This window comes from Physcomitrium patens, chromosome 16 (assembly GCF_059467195.1).
Source record: "Physcomitrium patens ecotype Gransden chromosome 16, ASM5946719v1, whole genome shotgun sequence".
NCBI lineage: Eukaryota > Viridiplantae > Streptophyta > Bryopsida > Funariales > Funariaceae > Physcomitrium > Physcomitrium patens.
This window is the reverse complement of record NC_143425.1, coordinates 16,654,265-16,674,471: the sequence shown is the minus strand read 5'-3', so window position 1 is coordinate 16,674,471 and position 20,207 is coordinate 16,654,265. Positions and strand designations below refer to the sequence as shown.

The following is a 20,207-nucleotide window of genomic DNA, read 5'->3' as shown; positions in this document are numbered from 1 at the left end:
ACATCATTTCAAATGATGGACTTATGATGGATCTTAAAAAAATTCAAGTTATTATGAATTGAAAGATCCCAAAAACGGTAAGAGATGTCTAATGCTTTTTAGAATTTGCCAACTACTATCAGATCTTCATCAAAGACTTCTCTCAAGTTGCAGCTCTACTTACACATTTGACTTGTAAAGACAAACTTCAATAGAATTAAGAAGCGGAAGTAGCATTTGAAGCTTTAAAGATAGTGTTTGTTTCTGCACCAATCTTGTATTGCATCAATTTTTCTAAGCCATTTTTTATAGAAATAGATGTATTAGACTTTGCTTTAAGTGTCGTATTGTCACAAATGGAAACAAATGATAAACTTCACCTAATAGCTTTTTATTCCAAAAATGTTTTAGCGGTCGAGATCAACTATAAGATCCATGACAAAAAAAACTTCTTGTAATTGTGGATTCATTTCAAGAATAGTGCCATTACCTAGAAGGTGCTCCTAGTCCACTCACTGTATATGCAAATCACAAGAATCTTAAATATTTTATGTCAACACGTATTTTGAATCATTGGCAAACCTGTTGAAGTATGTCTTTGTCAAGATTTGAATTCAAGATTACTTATAAATCGAAAAAAAAACAAGGTTTGTCAGATACACTCTTTGGACGATCTTACCTTGCACCAAAGGAAGGAGATGTTGCTTTTAATTAACAACAAATAATTCTCTTAAAGCTAGAGGATTTTCATCTTTGAGCAATGAAATCAACACTAACTATTGATTCAACTTTCATTAAGCAAGTTCGGTCAAGTATGTCTTTTGGTTCTCTTATTTGTGATATTAAAGAAAATCCTTCAAAGTTTCATGATTCTTTCAAGTTTGAATTCAAGAACAATCTACTTTATTTTGAAGGATGCCTATATGTTTAAAAAGATGAAACTTGATTACGTGTTCTTCAAGCTCGTCATGACTTTCCAATAGCAAGACATTTTGGGTACAATGAAACTTTGGAATTAATATCTAGAGATTTTTGGTAGCCACAAATGTGGAAGAATATAAAAGATTTTGTTCAGTCATGCAATATTTGTTCAAGATCAAAAATTCCTCGTCATCAATCTTACAAACTTCTTCAACCATTATTTATTCCAAAACAACCATGGTCTTCTGTTTCTATGGATTTCATCACAAATCTTTCAATCTCATGTGCTTATGACTCTATATTTGTGATAGTAGATTATTTTACCAAGATGGCACATATTTTATTATGTACAAAATCTATCAAAGGTGAAAAAATAGCTAAGCTCTTTCTTGACAACATCTATCGCTATCATGGATTATCCAAAGATATTATATTGTATAGAGAAACTCAGTTTGTATCGAGATTTTGGTGGACTCTTTTCAAGATTCTAAAAGTAGATATAAAACTATCTTCCGCATTCCATCCTCAAACTAATGGATAAATTGAGTGTATTAATAAAGTTTTGAAGTAGTATTTAAGATGTACTATCAACTACCAATAAGATGATTGGACAATTCTTTTGCCATTAGCAAAGTTTTCTTATAATAATAAGATATATTCTTCTACAAAACAAACATCTTTTTTTTGCCAATTATGGTTATGATCTACAACTTTGATACTTTTCACTTTTTAAAAGTTGATAATCCTATAGCGAAAGATTTGGCAAATCATTTATTAGAGCTATATGCAACATTAAAGGCATAATTAAAAGAAGTTCAAGAACAACAAAAGATCAATGCGGATGTCTATCAAAAGGAACAACCACCATTCTACTTAGGTGATAAGATATGACTACTTTATCACAATATCAAGACCACTCATCATTGTGACAAGTTGGACTATCAAAAGCAGGGACCATTTTCTATTTCTGCACAAATCAATCCAGTTGCATATCGTTTACATCTACCGGAGTCAATGAAAATCCATTCAGTATTCCACGTGTCTCTTCTTAAACCATACAAAACAGTGGACATATTAAGAAGACGATAAGCTCTACCTCTTTCTATAAAAGTGGACAATAATGAAGAGTTTGAAGTAGAAGAAGTCTTAGATTCAAGGCAACGCCAAAATAAATTAAAATATCTTGTCTATTGGCAAGGATATGATATTAATGAATGCACATAGGAGCCAATAAAGAATCTTACAAATGCAGCAAAGGCAATGGAGGCTTTTCATCGACGACATCCATCAAAATCAAGATGAAAATCTTTTTTATAAAAGAAACAAGATCTATGTAAGATAACATTCTACTTTCAATCCTTATTTATAACTTCTTTATAGTTGTGATGCTCGGGAGATGGAGAACCAACAACTAGTAGATTTGACTCAAGAGCCTTCATTTGCTGACTTATCGGACGAGACATTAGGATTGTCACAACTTTCAAGATGACTCAATCGAGATGAAGATCTTCAAGAACGACATGTTCTTCTTCGAATAGATGGCTAGATACAACACATTTGGTATTACGACTTGAGAAGGGACTCCCGATGTTTGGTGATTTTACTAGATGTAGGAACAACTTCTAATGGTGTTCCAAATGTTCTATTCAAAGGAAGTTATGAAGGCCTCAACAATGACTAAATAACTGGGTGGTCTTCCCGCCTTAGTATGGGACACTACCAATGGTTGAGAGGTCCTATCAATCATCTTCAAAGAGAACAAAGTTCAAAATATGTGGCAAATATAATTTTTTGCATCATAGATTTTCTTAACATATGATGACCGCTTCTTATAGAACTCGTCCCTAGAAGGCGGGATAATGTCACAAACATACTCATGTAAGCTAGTAATTACATATACAAATAAGTAGAAGTAAGTAAAAGTAGGTAAAAGTAAGTTAATTCTATAGTATTTGATATGGAAGCTTCTTAGAAGCTTTATAGACGTTGCTTTGACTTTATAGGTGTCTTTAATTGATTTTTTGGATTTGAAATGTGGTCAACAAGTTGGCCATGTTCCACACATGTTGTTAGCTTGAAGACCAAGCTAGTTATGTGGCCCACACGTAGAAAAACTTGTATTATAAGTCAAGGCATGTGTCCTACAAAGTCAACACATATTAGACGTCTTATAGAACGTCGCCACGTAGCCCCTAGTTAGATAGTATATATAGAGACAATAGTGAAGCCTTCTTCACTCTTGTCAAATCTTTTCTTGCTTCCAATCTAGTTTCAAGGATCTCTAGTTTTCTTGTCTTTTGGCAATAGCCATTCTAGTTTCTCTTTCAATATACATACTTATTTATTTGTATTTTGTTACCTTTCTTTGAATGAAGGCTCACTTGTCTGAATTACTTTTTCATCGAGTTCTTCTCCTTAACAAAAACAAGGTTCCAAGATCAATACAACTTAACTCATATTTTTTTCATAAAAATTGTATTAATTATGAATTTTAAAAGGATGTTTTTATAAAAGTCTCAAGACCATGAGTAGAGCAACCCATTAAACACTCTACCAACTTGTAACCTCCATCAAATGTGTGCATAATGTCCTTATTATCATTCAAGAAACCACCATGTAACAAGTCTTATTTCCACCATGTTCTTTCCTTCCAAAAGTAATGAAAAATTCTTCCATATTTCTATTACTACTACTCTTTCATTCCATTTGCACCAAATTCCAGCCAATAATCACCATTCTTCTATTCCATTTTATTGGTGGCATGAGTTTGATGGCAGTTGGAACCAGGCATGATTGTCTTGGGTCTTTACTAACTTAATTAGTTATAATAGAAAGAATGTGGTGATAGGACTTCTAAACTCAGGTGCTTGTATGAAGAAAATTTGGAATTTTCTGTAATTAGACTTTGATGAGATGTTGAGATGATTTAGTGGACGGGCTAATCTAATTGGAAGAAGTAAGAATAGGTTCATCACTACATTTACATTTAGAGATGATGTGTAATGTGTGTGGCCAACTCATCCATCTTTGCAATAAAAATACTGTAGGTGTAAATGTTTGATAAAAAAATTCCGATAATCACAAAAGCACATAAAATTTATTGATTACATCAGATTGATCACATATAATCTCCAGAAAGAAATGGGCTCGTGGCAAGAGAGTACAGTACTGTCCTATCTCCCTAAGAACATGCAAAGTACATGACAATCTCACACTCAACTATACCCAGAGGGATATCAATGTGCCACCAAGCTAATCAACAGTGACCATTTGCAGCCTCACAAACTATCAAAAGCTGAGACATAAATGGAGCACAGAAAAAATCTCCAACCTGCTTGCAATTTTCCACATAGTATGTTGTTCCACATTGGATGTTTTGCTGCCTAGCTTTCTTACGACTTATATTTGTGCTAAGAGTAATTAGAAAAAATTGAAATTTGAACCAAGATACCCTAAGTTTTATTCCAATATATACCCTATATTGTCTCTTCAATTACAAATTTTATTGAGTTTAATACTTTATTAAGTATGAAAGAGCTTGGTGGCCTCTAAACAATTAGTCTAGTTGTTTTTGTTGACGGCAAAATTATTTTTCCTTTGGTTTAAAGACCACCAAGCGCCTCCATACTTAATAAGGAAACTATACTTAATAAAATTCTAATGGAAGGAATAAAATAGGAGATACTTTGGAGCAGAACTCAAGGTATCTTGTTGGCTCACTTTTTGAATTTCTCTAATTATCATTTCATTTTTTAGCATGCAATCTTGACATCCCACCCTATCGAAGAAAACGGAATGGCTTCATGCCTTATACATAAGGTGGAATTACTTACATGAGAGAGAGTAATTTAGCGCATTAATGTCACTCTTCCCTCCGAAATTGCTTGCTTCAGTTGCACAGAGATAGAAGCATTACACGACCTCATTCTCAGCAGTCTGAAGTGGGGTAACAGAGCAAGGCTTTCAGGCACTTGGGAGAGTGCGCTACAGGAATCCAAAACGAGTTCTTCAAGGTTGGCAAGGCTCCGGAAGCTGAAATGCTCATGCTCCATGGTCCTTAGGTTGAAGCATAACGAGAGGCCCAAGAATCGTAAGTTTTTTAATCTGGCAATTGACCTTGGAATAGTGTCAAGCTGACACCACCCTGAAAGATCAAGGTGTTTTAGGCACGGCATTCCACCATCCTCCAACTCTGGAAAAGTTGCAACTTTATCACATCCATACAACCATAACTCCTCGAGAGCTGGAAAGCCATCTTTCCTGCCAAAGGTGGCTGGTAGAACCTCCAGTGCAGAACATTCAGTGAGGTCCAACATCACCAAATTTGAGAGGCGATCTAGAGCGGGAAGGAAGAGCAAACTCGTGCAGAAGGTGAGGATCAAGGTGTGCAGAAGCGGGAGGGAGCAAAAGGAAGCAGGGATAGAGGTGAGGCCCCTCCATCTAGTGAGGTTGAGGAATTCCAAGTGCTGCAAGTCATCAGGTGTAAGATCTGGGAACTCACAAAGGTGCTCAAATCTCAGCAGATCCAACTTCTGGAGCCTTGTCAGTGCCGTCAGCAATCCAGCTGGGAATGTTGCGGCCTTGAAACCAGAATTACTGAGGCACAACTGTTCCAAGGCAACCAAGGCAACCAGGTCCTGCAACACACATCTCCTTCTGAACACACTCCAACGATCTTTCCACACATCGGCAGATGTGTTAATTGTCAGAATTCGCAATCTAGTGAGGGAAGACAGACTATTAGGTAGGTAAGTGAGGCTATTGCAGTGATCAAGATGGAGCTGCTCCATGCCGGCTAAGTTCCCGAGAGAGGCTGGAAGCGTCACTAGTGGCGTATAAGCTACATTAAGGACTGAGAGAAGCTCGAGGGCTCCTACGCTCTTCGGCAGCGAAGTGATAGAAGTGCGCCTCAGATCTAGAACGCGGATGTTGCGAAGATTGTTGAAGAAGATCCCGGGAAAAATCTTCAATGGATTATTTCGTAACAGAAGAACCTGCAGCTTAGGGGCATCCAAGAGTTTGGGAGGTAGCTCCTTGAGGTTTGTCGACATGACAGACAATCTACAAACTCTTCCTGGATCCTTAGCGTCAGGAGAAGTAGCCCATTCACGAGGAAACTCCAAGTCCCGCCCTGCCTCATACAGGCACTCTCGCTGGGTGATGGCCACATTGTGCTGTAGGATGTGGCGCGCCAAGTCTCGAAGCACATCGTGCACCGTCCAGTACAAAAACTGCTCGCTGGAGCCTGCAACCGACCTCTCACTTTTGAGCTCGATCAGCGAGCGGGAGACCAGCCAGCCGACCAGCTCACATGCTTGCAGCTTCGGATCATACTGAGAATTCTCTCCCACAATCCGTTCCCCTGTCCACAACGGAAGCAAATCGTCGTATACCTGTACTTTCCAATCCTCTGGAAATGCAGCGAAGTAAAGAAAGCAATCCTTGAGCCTAGGATGGATAGATGCAAGCTCATCGACACTGAGTTTGAGTCGATTGTAGAGCTGTGTTTCGTGATCCTGGTCTAAAACATCCGCGTTCCTCAGCTTCTTCAACGATAACTCCCAAAAGCCCCTGTCAGTTTTCCCTGCAAACACACTGCCAATAACTTTGAGCGCCAGCGGAAGCCCCCCACATTCGGCCGTGACGTCCTGGGCTAGCTTTTTGAGCTCCGGGGGCACAAGAGCGGTCCCTCGAAATGCTTGCCAGCAGAACAACTTCCGGCTGTTCTCTGAAGATAGCAAGGGAACTGGGAGCTTCGTCACATGGTTTTTGTTTAAGACCTGGTCGATGCGAGTGGTGACGAAGATTTTGCACCCCGCTCTTAAGGGTACCACAAGTTCCACCGAGCGTAGCATATGTTCTTCCCAAACATCGTCCAAAACAACGAGCATATTCTTCTTATTTTGGAGCTCCTTACACAGCTGATTACTCAAATCTTCGATGGGGATTTTCCGGCGAGCGTCTGAGAGCCCAGTGATCGAAAATCGGAGGTTGTGAAGGAGGCTCCCCAAGGATAAGGCTCTTCCGACGGTGAGCCAGAAGCAGCCTCCTGTGAAGTGCGCTTGAATAGCGTCGTCATTGAAGACTCGCTGTGCGGCAAGCGTCTTCCCTGTCCCACCTGATGCCCATAACCCTAACTTGTTCGTATTCTCGTCGAGCAACAGCTGCTTTGCTTCATCCACCACCTCGTCTCCGCCAAACACCGTCTCAATGTCCACGCCGAGCGGCCTGTCAGTGGAGCTCGAAGCTTCTAGCGAAGTACTAGTGTCTGAGGAAGTCAAGAGGATGGCATCCGCTTCATTCCTGATAGACGAGTACGCCCTGTTCGCAGTCATCAAGTCGACTGAGTTGCCATACGAGTTGGTCGGCGTCTCGAGTGCCAGTCTGGTGATCTGAGCCAAACCCTGCCCCCGCATCTCATTCCGAAACTCCTCTAGTTGTTCACTGATTTCCTTGCACCGCTCGTGCAGCCCAGGCACATCTGCAGAAGCCGCAATGGATAGTGACAACACCACAACTGGAGCTGTGGACAGAATCTCGCTGAGCAGCTCTATCTCCTTCACCAGGCTCTTGGAATTAGAATGCTGAGAAATAGAGAACCGGCTCCGCTTGCTGCGACTGATCTCTTGCAGCAGGAGCGCTAAGCATTCTAACCTCGTGCGCAAACTCTGCAGCCAATCTTCCACCGTAATTGGAGCGGTGTGCGGATCAATGCTATCAACGATCGGCTTCAGCAGGGCCAGCATCCTGCCCACCTGCCTGGCGTTCTTGTTGCGATTCCATTCCGGAAGCGTGGAATTCTTCACGATCTCCGACAGAAGTCTTCCCACCACTGCTTTGACGGCCGTGATGCCTGCAGCTATCGCCACAGCTTCCGTCATTTTTGGATCGGGGGATCTCAACGCCGCTGATTAATCGGAGCTACACCATCGTCAACAGCCAAACGTGACAGTATTGTGCGCTACTGCAAACCTCCCAGACGCGATGATGACTCTGAGCTGCGTTTCAGAAGGTCGATCGAACGACTATTTAGTACATGCAAGAGAATTTCACACGAACTAGAAAAGTTGCCTCTAGAGAGAATATCGAAGGCGTTCTCACGAGACCCAACCGACCCCAGCTGAGAAGTGAAGGCTGGCTCGGACAGGATGAAGACAAGTTGGTATTGTGCCAGCGCCAAACCCTCGGAGCGTTCGGCCTGTCAATCTCAGCCTTTCCTCGCATCTATAGCCATGAAGGCCTGCTGCGTTGTGACGACGCCCTACCTATGCGTGCTATCCCAGGCGTGGCGGAGCCCTGTAAACAGTGCCTTCGAACCCTTCTTTCATTGTTTTTATTGAGAGAGATGGAGAAAGAGTTCAAGTTATATCTATTGAAGAAGGCTAGAAAACATAATATGCATGGTGGAGTTGCCAAAAGTCTGTAAAATGGTACCTTCGACTAACTTTGAAATATTTAACTTAATAAATTATGGCTATACAAATTATTGATGATGTTTTAAGTTTAAAAAATGCTTTAAGACATTTAATAAAATCATTTAATTTAGAATATAATAAAGTCAATTTTAAATGGGACATAAGACCTGTAATGGACATTGCAATGGCAATAGTTGAAATATTTTCTTAGTTATAATTCTTAAGTTTAATAACTCCTCAAGTACATTAGATATAGTTTGTGGAAGTTGCTAATACTCTTAGAAAGTGCAAAAACTACTTTTTAGATTTTAAAATTTGAGTCTATTAATACTATTTTGAATTTAAAAAACATCAAAAAACTAACAAGGTAATTTCATTGCATAATTATTTAATCAAAAATTCTATAGCTTATAGATGTGTGACTTCTTTAATTTAATAAAATTTTAAAAATATTCAAAAAATTTTGATTTCAAAGAATATTATTCAGTAGTAACAAATGTCAATAAATTTTATATTTTGAGCATTAATTTTGAATAAAATATACGTAAATAAAAATCCTAATTTTATTAGATATAAATTACTTATTTATTAATTACAATTTAATATCAGATGAAATTATTTTTTTTATTAAAAATAAAATGAATATAGAAAAATATTTATATATTTTTTTAATTAATTAATATATAATAAATTTCTTTAAATTAAAATTAAATTTATTAAACTTTTAATAATAAAATTCTCTTAAATTTATTGAATTATATATAATTTTTTAATATAGAAATTATATGTAAAATAAGAAATTATATGTAAAATAAGAAATTATATATAAAATAAGAAATTATTTTTAAATTTTATTAATAGTTTATTTAAGATAAAATTATTTTTAAAATAAATTTTATTTTATAAATTTGAATTGTACAAAAAAATTATTATTAGTGAGTTTTTAAGAAAAAACAAATACAATAATTCTACTTTATTAAAACAAATATTTGATATAAAATGCTTTTTAAATTTCATGCAATTATTGATGATATTATAATTAAACATGTATTCCTTTATGTTAACTTTTTTTATTTTTTAAATGGTATTACATTAATTTGTTCTTTATTGAAAATAGTAACTGAATTTTCTATGATTTTTCTATTATTACTCAATTGTTTTTGCTTTTGTACAATACATAATGACTAAAGTTAATTTTGATTTCAAAAATCATATAGTTCATTGATGGTTGACAAGGGTGACGGTTATAGTAATGGTTTTATGTATATTTTGTATTTGCTGCACAAAAGTTTTCAAGAAAACTTATCAAATGTTCTTTGCTTGTAGAATTTATCAATTAATTGCCATTATAATTGCACTCTTTATAATTGAAATAATTAAAAACGTAGTCTATAAAATCAAGGTCTATTGATCCTTGAATTTTTCTATATCAATAAAGATATGCATGATGTTCAAAAAAATGAAGGATATAAATTTATTTTTTAAAGGCTATACTTTGCCATGTGTTCTATTTAAATTAAGCACTACAATCAGCATCTGCTAAAATTAATGATAGTCAGCTATAATGCTTTATAGCAATCTATGCTTGAGTGCTGTTACAAGACAATAAATGAAGTTGAATAAAGAAGAGTCTAAAATAAATTATCCATACCTTATCGCTCTTCTACATACACTTTTTAATACATACATTGCATTGTTATTATTATAGATGAATATTCTCAATCCACCTTCTATAGTGGTAATTTGTAGTATGAGCAAAGTTTAACAATCTTTTGAATCAATTCCAACAATTAATTTAGTCTAATATCCCATTTCTTTAAAAAGGCAAGAAAAGTTTTCAATGATATAAAATAAAAATTATGTGTTACAGCCTAGTATCTAATTAAGCTCAATGTTGAGATGCCAAGGACAAAAAGACAGAAAAAAGATTCTATAGCAATTGCTATTTTAGAACCAGCTCTCATTTATAAGGTGGCTAATTATTTAGAATTTTTTCTTTTTTTCTTTTTTTTTTTGGTCTAATTAAAAATTAGGCAAGAAACTTACTAGGATATTTGAAGGAAGTAGAGACCTAACGAATAATTTTGAATTCAAAAGTAATTTCATAGTCCTTCCACCATTATAAATAAAATTTATTTTTCATAATGATAATAAAATTCTAATCAATAAAAATCTAATTAATCAATTTAAATATGCAACCAATATAAATTTCAATTTTCTATCTCATCTTAAATACAATCTTCTTTTCAATTGATTTGTAAATGCATTACATAATTTATAAATTATTTTAGTAGTCTAACAAAACATTGTGCTTTCTCTTTAGCTTTGCAGTCTAATAATTTGTTCATTTATTGACTAAATATGTCAAAAACTTCCACTGTGATGAAAAGCACTTTATTATTTATATATCTGCTTATAGTCATGGATGCTAATGGACAAAGAAGTGGCAATAATGCACCTTCCTTGACCAATGGATGGATAAATGATCAACTGGCTTCTTTACCTATTCATAAATAGAATGTTGAAAAATATATAAGTGCCAAGATAGCTTTTCTTCCCATAGTTAATAAATACTTCTATGTATTAAATATAAATAGTTAATAAATAACAATAATAATATTTTTCCCATAATAAATTAATAATAATGATAAAAGGCTAAAAAAATATTTTTGATTAAAATAGATATTAAAATATTTTTAGAATTCTACTTGAGATATTTTGAGGTTGTCTTTTGATTGGATTGCATTTAGAGAAACGTAGATTCTATATTGAAGATCCTTTATTAGATTTGAGAAAATATATGCATAAAATTTGTTTAAAGGTGTCAAAGGTTTGACCACTATTAATGTAATAAGATTCTTAACCTAGGTAGAACATTGATAGTGAAAGGCCTATATTTCTTTATAAAGCTATTAAAGATGCTCTTCTTGCATCTACATGGTTTTAAAGACATTGATGCATTTCAGAACATTATACTTTTCGTTGACAATTTGTCCTATAAGAATGTCAAAAAAAATGAAATAAAATGCTTTATATCTGCAAATATATAACAATACAAATGAACTAAATGGCATAGCATGGGTTTGCCACCAGCTTATGCACTAACTTTTACATTGAAATAAGTGAATCAAATCGTTTTTAGCCATAAATTCAACCATAAATTTAATTACAAGCATTTGCTGCCTCATAATGTAGAGAGGTTAAATTTTTTGCTTAGTGCTAGACCAAAGACATTATTGTTGTGATAATTTCTAAATATCTTTTTATATTATCTATATTATTAATAGCTTGCCAATCAATTTTTTAACAAATAATATTTTTTGATGTAAATAATTTATTATTTAGTATACATAGAATGAATCTAATATGCTATTTATCATTTTCTATTATAGATTAAATGAATCTAGCATGCTAGTTATTATTTTTTATTGTTATCATTTAAGAATCATCTATGATTTTGTAAGAGATCTCCAATAGTATGCTTACATCTCCTATTGTTACAAATTTTGTCTTAAATATCTAAATTTATATTTATTCCAACAAAGACTTCTTTAAAAAAATTAACAAGATTATTTGAGAGCACGTATTGAAATTCCTATTGGAGATTTTGTTGGATTCTAGAAAATTGTTGATCAATATTGTGCTCAAAACCATCAAGTCAATAGATCCCTCTATTTATAGAAGATGCCAAAAGTATGTTATTTTGATAATTTATTCATTACATCAAGAAATTTTGATATGCTTTTAGAAGCATCTCATTGAAATATTATCATCAAAGGCTTTAATTTATTCTATACAATTGGCACTTGTTTGAAGCAACCTTTCATTGTTAACAAGCCATCAAAATCATAACTTCTGTCTTTTTGTGTTTCAAGTAATTCGAGCATCCTTGCAGCTAATAGTTTTTATGTTTAAACACAAAAGGTATTAATGATTTCAGTAAATGATACATATTTTGTACAAAATATAATTGAATGACCTCTATACATTCATTTCTTTTAATTTTAAATAAAAATATATATTTTTATAAATTTAATAATCATCTAATTAATTTGCATAATCAACAATTCTATATGAAGCTTATTAGCAACTTCTCAATAGTATTCTATCTTTCATTGCCATTAGGTATTGAATCATTTTTGTTTATAATATTGTATTTCTTATTTCATGCTTCGTATAGAACATTACTACATTTTTATTTTTTTCTTGTCACAAAATTGCACTCAAATAAATTCAATGCATCCACTCATTCCTTTGAAGGGCCTCTTTTATTTTTACCTTTTTAAAATTGTATTTAGAAAAATATATATCACTTTTAATGCCTTTATGATTCATTTTATCCAAAAAAGAAGCATATAGTCCTCTACATCAAAGGCTTTAAATGCTTTATAGCTTTATGATGCATATCTAATTCTCTAGACATTTGTTTTTGCAACATTGTCAAATGTTTCATAGAAAAAAAAATTCTTTGCCATGCTTTCTAAGAAGTTTTATATTGGACTAAAGACCTCTATGCCTAGGTCAAAGAGAATGTTATGAAGAGATTGCCTTTCATCTTTTCTACAGACTTGCTGAGACTACATGAAATATCCATGTGTTACAAAATGAATGACATTCTTTTGAAGAAGACACTTTTTAAAGTTGTTTGTATAAAGAATCAGGTCCTCTTTGTAGACGTGCACTCTATTTTTTTGAAACTTAATTCAAATGTGTTGTGCTACGTCTTGCATCCATTTATTGAAGAGTTGCATTCTTCAAATAAAAATAGTGTTATTTTTAAAATTGCTATAGACATTCTACCATTTATTTATCCATTGCATAGATTTGAATCTATTCTTGAATATATAAAGTATGCTATTAAATATAAATAGTTTTATTATTTTATTAATCAATTTCTTTAATATAATCATTGCAAAATTAGCTATTGGTAGAAACATGATTATACACATGAATTTTTCTTCAATTCTTTGACTACTTCAATTCTTTGACTACTTCGATTAGATACTTTTAGTTTTTCATTATCTATGTATGCTTTCTATCTGCATGCCTGGTATTCAATCCTTATTATAAAGGTTGCTTCTAGTTTTGTTTATTGACAGCCTGCAGTCAATGAGTTTATTACCAAATTTTTAATTTTGGATCCTTACTTGTTTATTTGTAATTTTAAAATTCTCCTCATGCACATATTACTTCTTTACAACCAGAATTACTTCCTAATATGAATTCATGGATTTAGTCATTATTTTTATTCAGTTTATTGATGGCCTATCTTCACTTAATTGCCTATTATTTCCTTCTTCATTTCTTGTAATTTCAATGATTTCTTCTACCAAGATCTTTTGCTTTCAGTTTATTCTCTTTTGAGTTCAAGAATGCAATGTATGGTTTTTGATTATGTATATCAATGGCCTCTCATGGCTGAAATGCCAAATTTTTGTTTTTTGACTTTTTTTTGTCTACAACTAATTAAATATAAGTTTTATGAATTTTTTTTCTAAATATTGTGGAATATAGAATGGGTGCATTAGGATAATATACTCAGCTTTGAATATAATTATGAAGTTAAAAGTATTAGAGATTCCTAAAGACACACCATCAAAGAAGCTTCTTTGATCAATATGATAGATTAAGAAATCAGAACTCAACAGCCGCAACAATAGCCTAACATGCAACAACAATTTGAGGATGCACAGCCAAATCGAAGCCAAGTTCCATTCATGATATGTGTGGCATGTTTATTATTTGATTATCACAGCACAATTTTTTGCACCACTGGCCAATGAAAGTATTTTTTCAAACTGTGCTATTGTCTCACTACTGTAAATGTTGTTGTTTAGGATGAAGTGATTTTTAGAAGCTCTAATTGGCAAAATTGATCTCATACAGAACTTAGAACATGGAGAGAAGAGACCTTGCTACAAGTTGAGTTAGATGGACCTAATCAAAAATTTACAATCGATGCTTGGATTCATGTTTGGTGTTGGTAGAGCACTAGTATGGATGTTGAGTAGAATCTTGTGAGTTTGTAGATATGCATCCAAATTAGATTTACCTTAGAATGCATTGTAGTGAATTTAAGAGTAACATTTAAAAAAATTCAAAAATATAAATTTTGACAACAATAAATAAAATAAAATATTCAATGCATGTAGTTGTAAGTTTAGAACTTGTGTTCTCATTGATGTTTTTCTAACCATTTTAGTGCACAACTCTCATTAACATCATGTGTTCTGCATTTTCTTTGGCATCCTTCTACTTTTATGTATCTCATGACACTGATAGGCAAGAAAAATGCTCTTCCTATTGTTATCCATTGCACAAGTCTAAATGTATAATTAAGTGGTTGAAAATCATGAATATGGTTAGATGGTAAATTGAGTGTGTGTATGTGGCATGTAAATGGAGAGGTGGGGGTGCAATTAGAGACATGTTGATGTGATGTAGTGTATAAAAGGATCAAAGGGGAGTAGGGTGGATATTTGATGTGTTGGCAACTTTACGATCATAGGAGCTCAAAGAATCTAGAGTGTGGTACATATAGAGAGGGTGTGCAGTAAGAATGTTACAAACAAAATTTGCACATGCGAGAGTTAACAAGGTATTGACAATAATGTACGTGAAGAAGCATGATACGGTAATTTAGTCATGTTTGAAATAGAAAATCTTGTGATAAGAAAAAACAAAAGCATTGGCAAATCCAGATGCTTATAGCTAGGTCCCAAATCATGCTACTTGAAGGGTTGCAATATTAGACAATGAAAAGCTAGGTGTTTGGAAGAAAAATGGAGGCATGGTATTGTAGGCACTAAATTTATAAATACAAGGTTGGAGTGGAGGAGCAAAAATAGGGGCATCAAATAGAGTCAGTGCATCAAGCTTGAATAATAGATTGGCAAGTTTAGAAAACAAATTCAATCCTTGATATACTTGTTGATGATAAATGAATTCCAAAATACACTATTGGAGCTAGAAAAGAACTTCAAATCTATAAATAGAGACGAGTTATTGAAGAACATTTGAACGGCACAAGACAATTAGGTGATGGTAGTGATAATATAATTTGTAGGCTATACAAAATAATATGTTGATGAAATGATATTTTGGCAATCAACCTTGCCCTGACAAGGATTGATCATGTTGCCACAAAGGCTCTACAAGAAGATGGTAGATGAGGTATGGAAGGAAAGTAATAGCATTGAAGCTAGTTGATGTAGTAGTAGCAGTGGATATTAGCAAAGAATGAAGAATGCTTAACATCTTGCATGCATGAATCAAGATACACCCGTGTAAAAATTATGTACAAATCTTATATGCAAACAAATCCAAAATTCTAAATCCTAATTAGAGTTTTGAAATCTTAATTAGGATTTTTAAACCCTAAATTCTAAAAATTTAAATATATAATTTTAAAAAATTAAAGCATTTGTATAAGATTTTATGGCCATACATGCCATGGTAAAGTCTCAAGTTGAACAAAAATATGATACACTCCAAGAAATTTAGGATCAAAAACCTATAGGACACTCTAGTAATCTTAAATCCTAAACCTAAATCTTAAATCCTAAAGTCTAAGTCAAAGTAACTATATCTCTTAAACTATAAATATGTATAGGAAAATAATTATACCATTAAAATCCTAGAAACCATAAATAAAGAGATATGTCATCAAAATATAAAAATATTAATGCTTAAAAATCAAGGACATCTTTGTAATCCTAAACCCTAAACCTTAAATTCTAAGATTCCATAGTCAACTCTATACTCTAAAAAGTCAAATCCTTCATATCTTTCAAATGAAAATAGCATAAATAAATATTTTTATACCATTGAAATCACAACCCTAAAAAATTGGGAGGTAGATCACATCTAAATTTTAAAATTTTAAAAATATAAGAAATTATTGATCTTAAAGTTTCTTTTTAAAACCTCCATATCATCCAAAGCATACATTTTTAAAAAAAACTAAGTATACGACTAGATTTACAATATTTTAAAATAGGGAAGTATGTCACTTCAAAATATTAAAGTTCATCACTAATAAAAAAATTCAATTTTATCTTTAAAAGTCAAAAAGTCAATATCTACCAAATGAAAGAAGCATAAGTAAAGTTAATTGCACCATTAGAACCACAATCCTTAAAAAAAAGGAGGTAGATTAATTCAAAATTTCTAAAAAAGTATGCTCATTTTTTAGACACACACATGTAATCCTAAACCCTAAACCTAAATACCATAAATAAGAGGATAGGTCAAGTTAAAATCTTAAAATATTGATGCTCAAAAATCAAGGACATCCTTATAATTCTAAATCTTAAGATTCTGTAGTCAACCTTAAATCCTAAAAAGTCAAATCCTTCATATCATTCAAATAGAAATAACATAAGTAAATATTTTTACACCATTGAAATTACAACCCTCACTTCTAAATTTCAAAATTCTAAAAATATAAGAAATTACCAATTCTAAAGTTTATTTTTAAAACCTCCATATCATCCAAATCATACATTTTTTGAAAAAACTCAGTATACCACTAGATTCACAACATTCTAAAATAGGGGGATAAGCCACTTCAAAATGTTGAAGTTTGTTATCAATAAAAAAGTCAATTCTATCTCCAAAAGTCAAAGAGTCTATATCTACCAAATGAAAAATGCATAAGTAAAATTAATTGCACTATTGGAACCACAGTTCTTGAAAATAAGAAGGTACGTGAATTCAAAATTTCTAAAAAGGTATGCTGATTTTTTGGAGATATACATATAATCCTAAATCCTTAAATCCTAAGCCCTCAAATCTAAATCCCTAACCTCTAAACTCTAAAACTTGACCTGATGTTGTAATTAGAGTCCATGTATGCTTTAGAATCAAGTGGTGACTAGCACCTGGCGACTAATTAGTAATTTCTTTTTCTTTTGCAGAATCAAACATTATACATAAATTTCAAGAATGCTAGGGTTGCCGAAACTGAAGAACATGCAGTAGGAGGTTGATCAAGCATAGATTCAATTCCTTTGGTGTTTTCTTCCAATTTGTACAGAACATAATTCTCAAGTAGTTTGGCATCATGTACTAATAGTTGTCTACCTAATTATATTCGATCTAAAAGTAGAAATTAGCCTTTTTTGTATCCAGATGACACCTGATTTTAGGTTCCATAAATTATTTTTAAAATAAAACACTCAGTAGAGAGTTAAAAGAAGTTAGGGGAGAGGCGAGGAGAGAAGGAAGTGCAAAAGAGCGGGAAAACTTTGAATGATGAGAGGGAGACTCGAAGGGCAGCGGGCAGCACAGGGAGGAAAGTAGGACTCTCGTTCTTCGCTCATTCATCCACAGATTGCAGGCGCATGACCCGGGAATCCGAAATTGGTTGCCCTGACCAACTTTCCTACCAGTCAGACTTTCAGTGATCGCGGTTGATTATATATTCTATGTTACTGTCGGTGCACCTTTAAATAGGCTGTCTGTATATGGTACAGACAATATTGTCATTTATATCGTTCATCTGTCAAATTTCAGCCATCATATTTCACCCATGAAGGTTCGATCCTATCATTTTCTCAGTATTTCATGCATCAAGTTTGGTTCCACCAAAACAACAATTTATTTTCATCAGGGTCGGCACATTCTTCCAAACCACATTCACGGATACCAAGAGATTCTTGTTTCATAGCCCATGAGGGTCACCAAAAGTAGGACGGTATCAGGAGTCTGGTTTATTTTTTCTGTTGTTTCGATTCAACCTAAAAAGTTTTTCAAGAAGCGATCAGTCAGGGTGTGGGATGACTTGCTGAATTGTGAGTTGCTAACTTGTTCATGTTATGAAAATCAGTCCAGCGCAGAAGAAACTGTGAGTGTGGCCGGCGTCACTGCTTTGGATTTGATGTGTGCCGCTTTATCGTTTGTTTATTTCTCCCAGAAAATCTTTCATGCATCTTGATACTTTCGTTTACAGGTTACCAAAGGGGTGCTAAACTCCTCGTTCACAGAGAAGTTGCAATCGGAGGCCTGAACAAACAGGCAGATTCTTTAGTGATGGTAAAAGCAGGTATAACAGGCCCTTCACTGGAAACGAACGATGGAGACTTTTCAGCAGTTGATGATGGTAAGACTAAATTTCAGAAACAATATATGTTACAAGCAAGCTATATAGTATTACAACCTGTTCGTCCTTATGGTTTAGAATTCTAGGCTCTGCACTGGCAGTTTTTTTAACTAGGGGTGCAGAGAGTGGCTTAATTCTGATAGATTCATCCACGTCATGAAGCCCTAGCACTTGTAACTTTGAAACCTTTAGAAGGATCAGATATGCATTCTGCAGGCTGTCTCGAGCCTAAGGCATATTTCGTGCAGTCCTTTACAAACATTAAGGGGACTTTGATTAAATGAATGTATAAACCTGGACTTTGATTAAATGAATGTTCTAGATTTGGATGATGTTTTAAATCAAACCTTATGCTCTACTAAGTAAGTCAGGGTTTGGACAAGTGAGACTAGTTTTGAATGGATCACATTTCATTGATTAGTTTTTATTTCTCCGTTGCAATATTAAACTACCAACTTAAAACCTTGAAGAAACTAACCCAGGACCATCATGCATGCTATATCTTGGTTCAGAGAAGCGTCCAGGCGTTACTAGTCAAGATTGGAAATGGTCATGCTGGAGATGTGTACAGGAGGGATCGAAGAAGAAATTTAAGAAGTTTTACCCAGATTCAGATGAAGTTGATCCTTCTGTACCTGTCGATCTTTCCTAACCTTTCTGGGTAATTTACGATGAAGACGTAGAGGATGGTGTACCGGTAGAATATTGCGGCAAAGATCGAGCAACTGTTGTTAGGTTGTATTCCAAGTATCTTCTACGACTTGTAAACGAACTCAGACTGCCTACCAAATTGACAAAATCTGGTTTTGGTTATGGAGAGATTAGTTCCAGGCATCTATTGGCAATATTAATATTTAACAGGGACCTCTATCAGAGTCGTCTTGATTCTGTAGAAACGGACGAATTTGATCTCCTTCACATGCATCATTTGATCCGTTTCCTGAAGAAAGACTATGAAGACACTATCACAGAGTATGAGAGGATGAAGAAAGCTGGTGTTACTTCCTTGAAAATGTTGTGGACCCTGATGGTGCCCGACGTGGAAGTTGTCTATTACTGTGATGTTTCAAAGGAAGAACTATGTGGTAAAGTTGTGGTAGCAAGATACAATATTAGTGATTCGGATTATTTTCTGTTTGAACATGTGAGGAAGCAGGTAGATTTTATGGTTCGGTGGAAGCATATGACTACGATTGCCTGAACTTCTTTCTCAATAGGGGAATGAAATATTGTGACCTGGTTTTAAAACACAAGGGCTGTTTCATGCAATATCAAGGATTACTCTGTACACAAAATAAAAAGTCACCGAAAAACGTGCCCTTGAGATACTGGAGATCCTCTGACAACCACAAGGAGAGTGTCGATGGTCGGGTGATGATTGATCAAGTAGGTTATGCGAAAATGAAACCAAACCAGGATATGGGCACTGCAAGTCCATCAAGAAATTGGTTGGGGAGAGATAGACCGAGGATGGATCAGGTAAAACCTTGACAGTGGAAACCCTTGCAGAAAAATTTGGATGTCCTTTGTGGCAATTAAGTGTTGCTAAGCTTTCTACAAGCACTAAAAGGCTTGAGACGAAGTTGCTCAAGAGATTTGAAACAGCAGTATCATGGCAGGCTATCTTGTTGTTAGATGAGGCTGATGTGTATCTATCGTCCAGAAAACACTCACCTCCAAGCTCAGATGTTACTCCAACCAATGCAATGACAGGAGTGTTCTTACGGGTTTTGGAATATTATAAGGGTCTTCTCTTTCTGACAAACAATATGGTTGATCATTTTGAGGAA

General features: G+C 34.2%; 2 protein-coding genes across 2 annotated transcripts; one reads left to right on the top strand and one right to left on the bottom strand.

Annotated features, from left to right (window-relative positions):
- Window positions 1–3,969: 3,969 nt before the first annotated feature.
- LOC112293251 (putative disease resistance protein At4g10780) lies at window positions 3,970–8,172 on the bottom strand. Its single transcript, XM_024542470.3, has one exon. The coding sequence runs from the start codon at window positions 7,779–7,781 to the stop codon at window positions 4,749–4,751; it is 3,033 nt and encodes a 1,010-aa protein (XP_024398238.1). The 5' UTR covers window positions 7,782–8,172; the 3' UTR covers window positions 3,970–4,748.
- A 9,697-nt stretch (window positions 8,173–17,869) lies between these two features.
- On the top strand, window positions 17,870–19,527 carry LOC112293382 (uncharacterized). Its single transcript, XM_024542697.3, has 3 exons — window positions 17,870–18,109; window positions 18,268–18,417; window positions 18,930–19,527. The coding sequence occupies exons 1-3, from the start codon at window positions 17,989–17,991 to the stop codon at window positions 19,067–19,069; spliced, it is 411 nt and encodes a 136-aa protein (XP_024398465.1). The 5' UTR covers window positions 17,870–17,988; the 3' UTR covers window positions 19,070–19,527.
- Window positions 19,528–20,207: the final 680 nt, after the last annotated feature.

Bases quoted from the DNA above. Each gene is read 5' to 3' on its own strand.
- LOC112293251 (XM_024542470.3), bottom strand. From the start codon at position 7,781: ATGACGGAAGCTGTGGCGATAGCTGCAGGCATCACGGCCGTCAAAGCA.
- LOC112293382 (XM_024542697.3), top strand. From the start codon at position 17,989: ATGAGGGTCACCAAAAGTAGGACGGTATCAGGAGTCTGGTTTATTTTT. The intron at 18,110-18,267 runs GTGAGTTGCTAA...TTTCGTTTACAG, and splicing joins GTGGGATGACTTGCTGAATT to GTTACCAAAGGGGTGCTAAA. The intron at 18,418-18,929 runs GTAAGACTAAAT...ATCTTGGTTCAG, and splicing joins CTTTTCAGCAGTTGATGATG to AGAAGCGTCCAGGCGTTACT.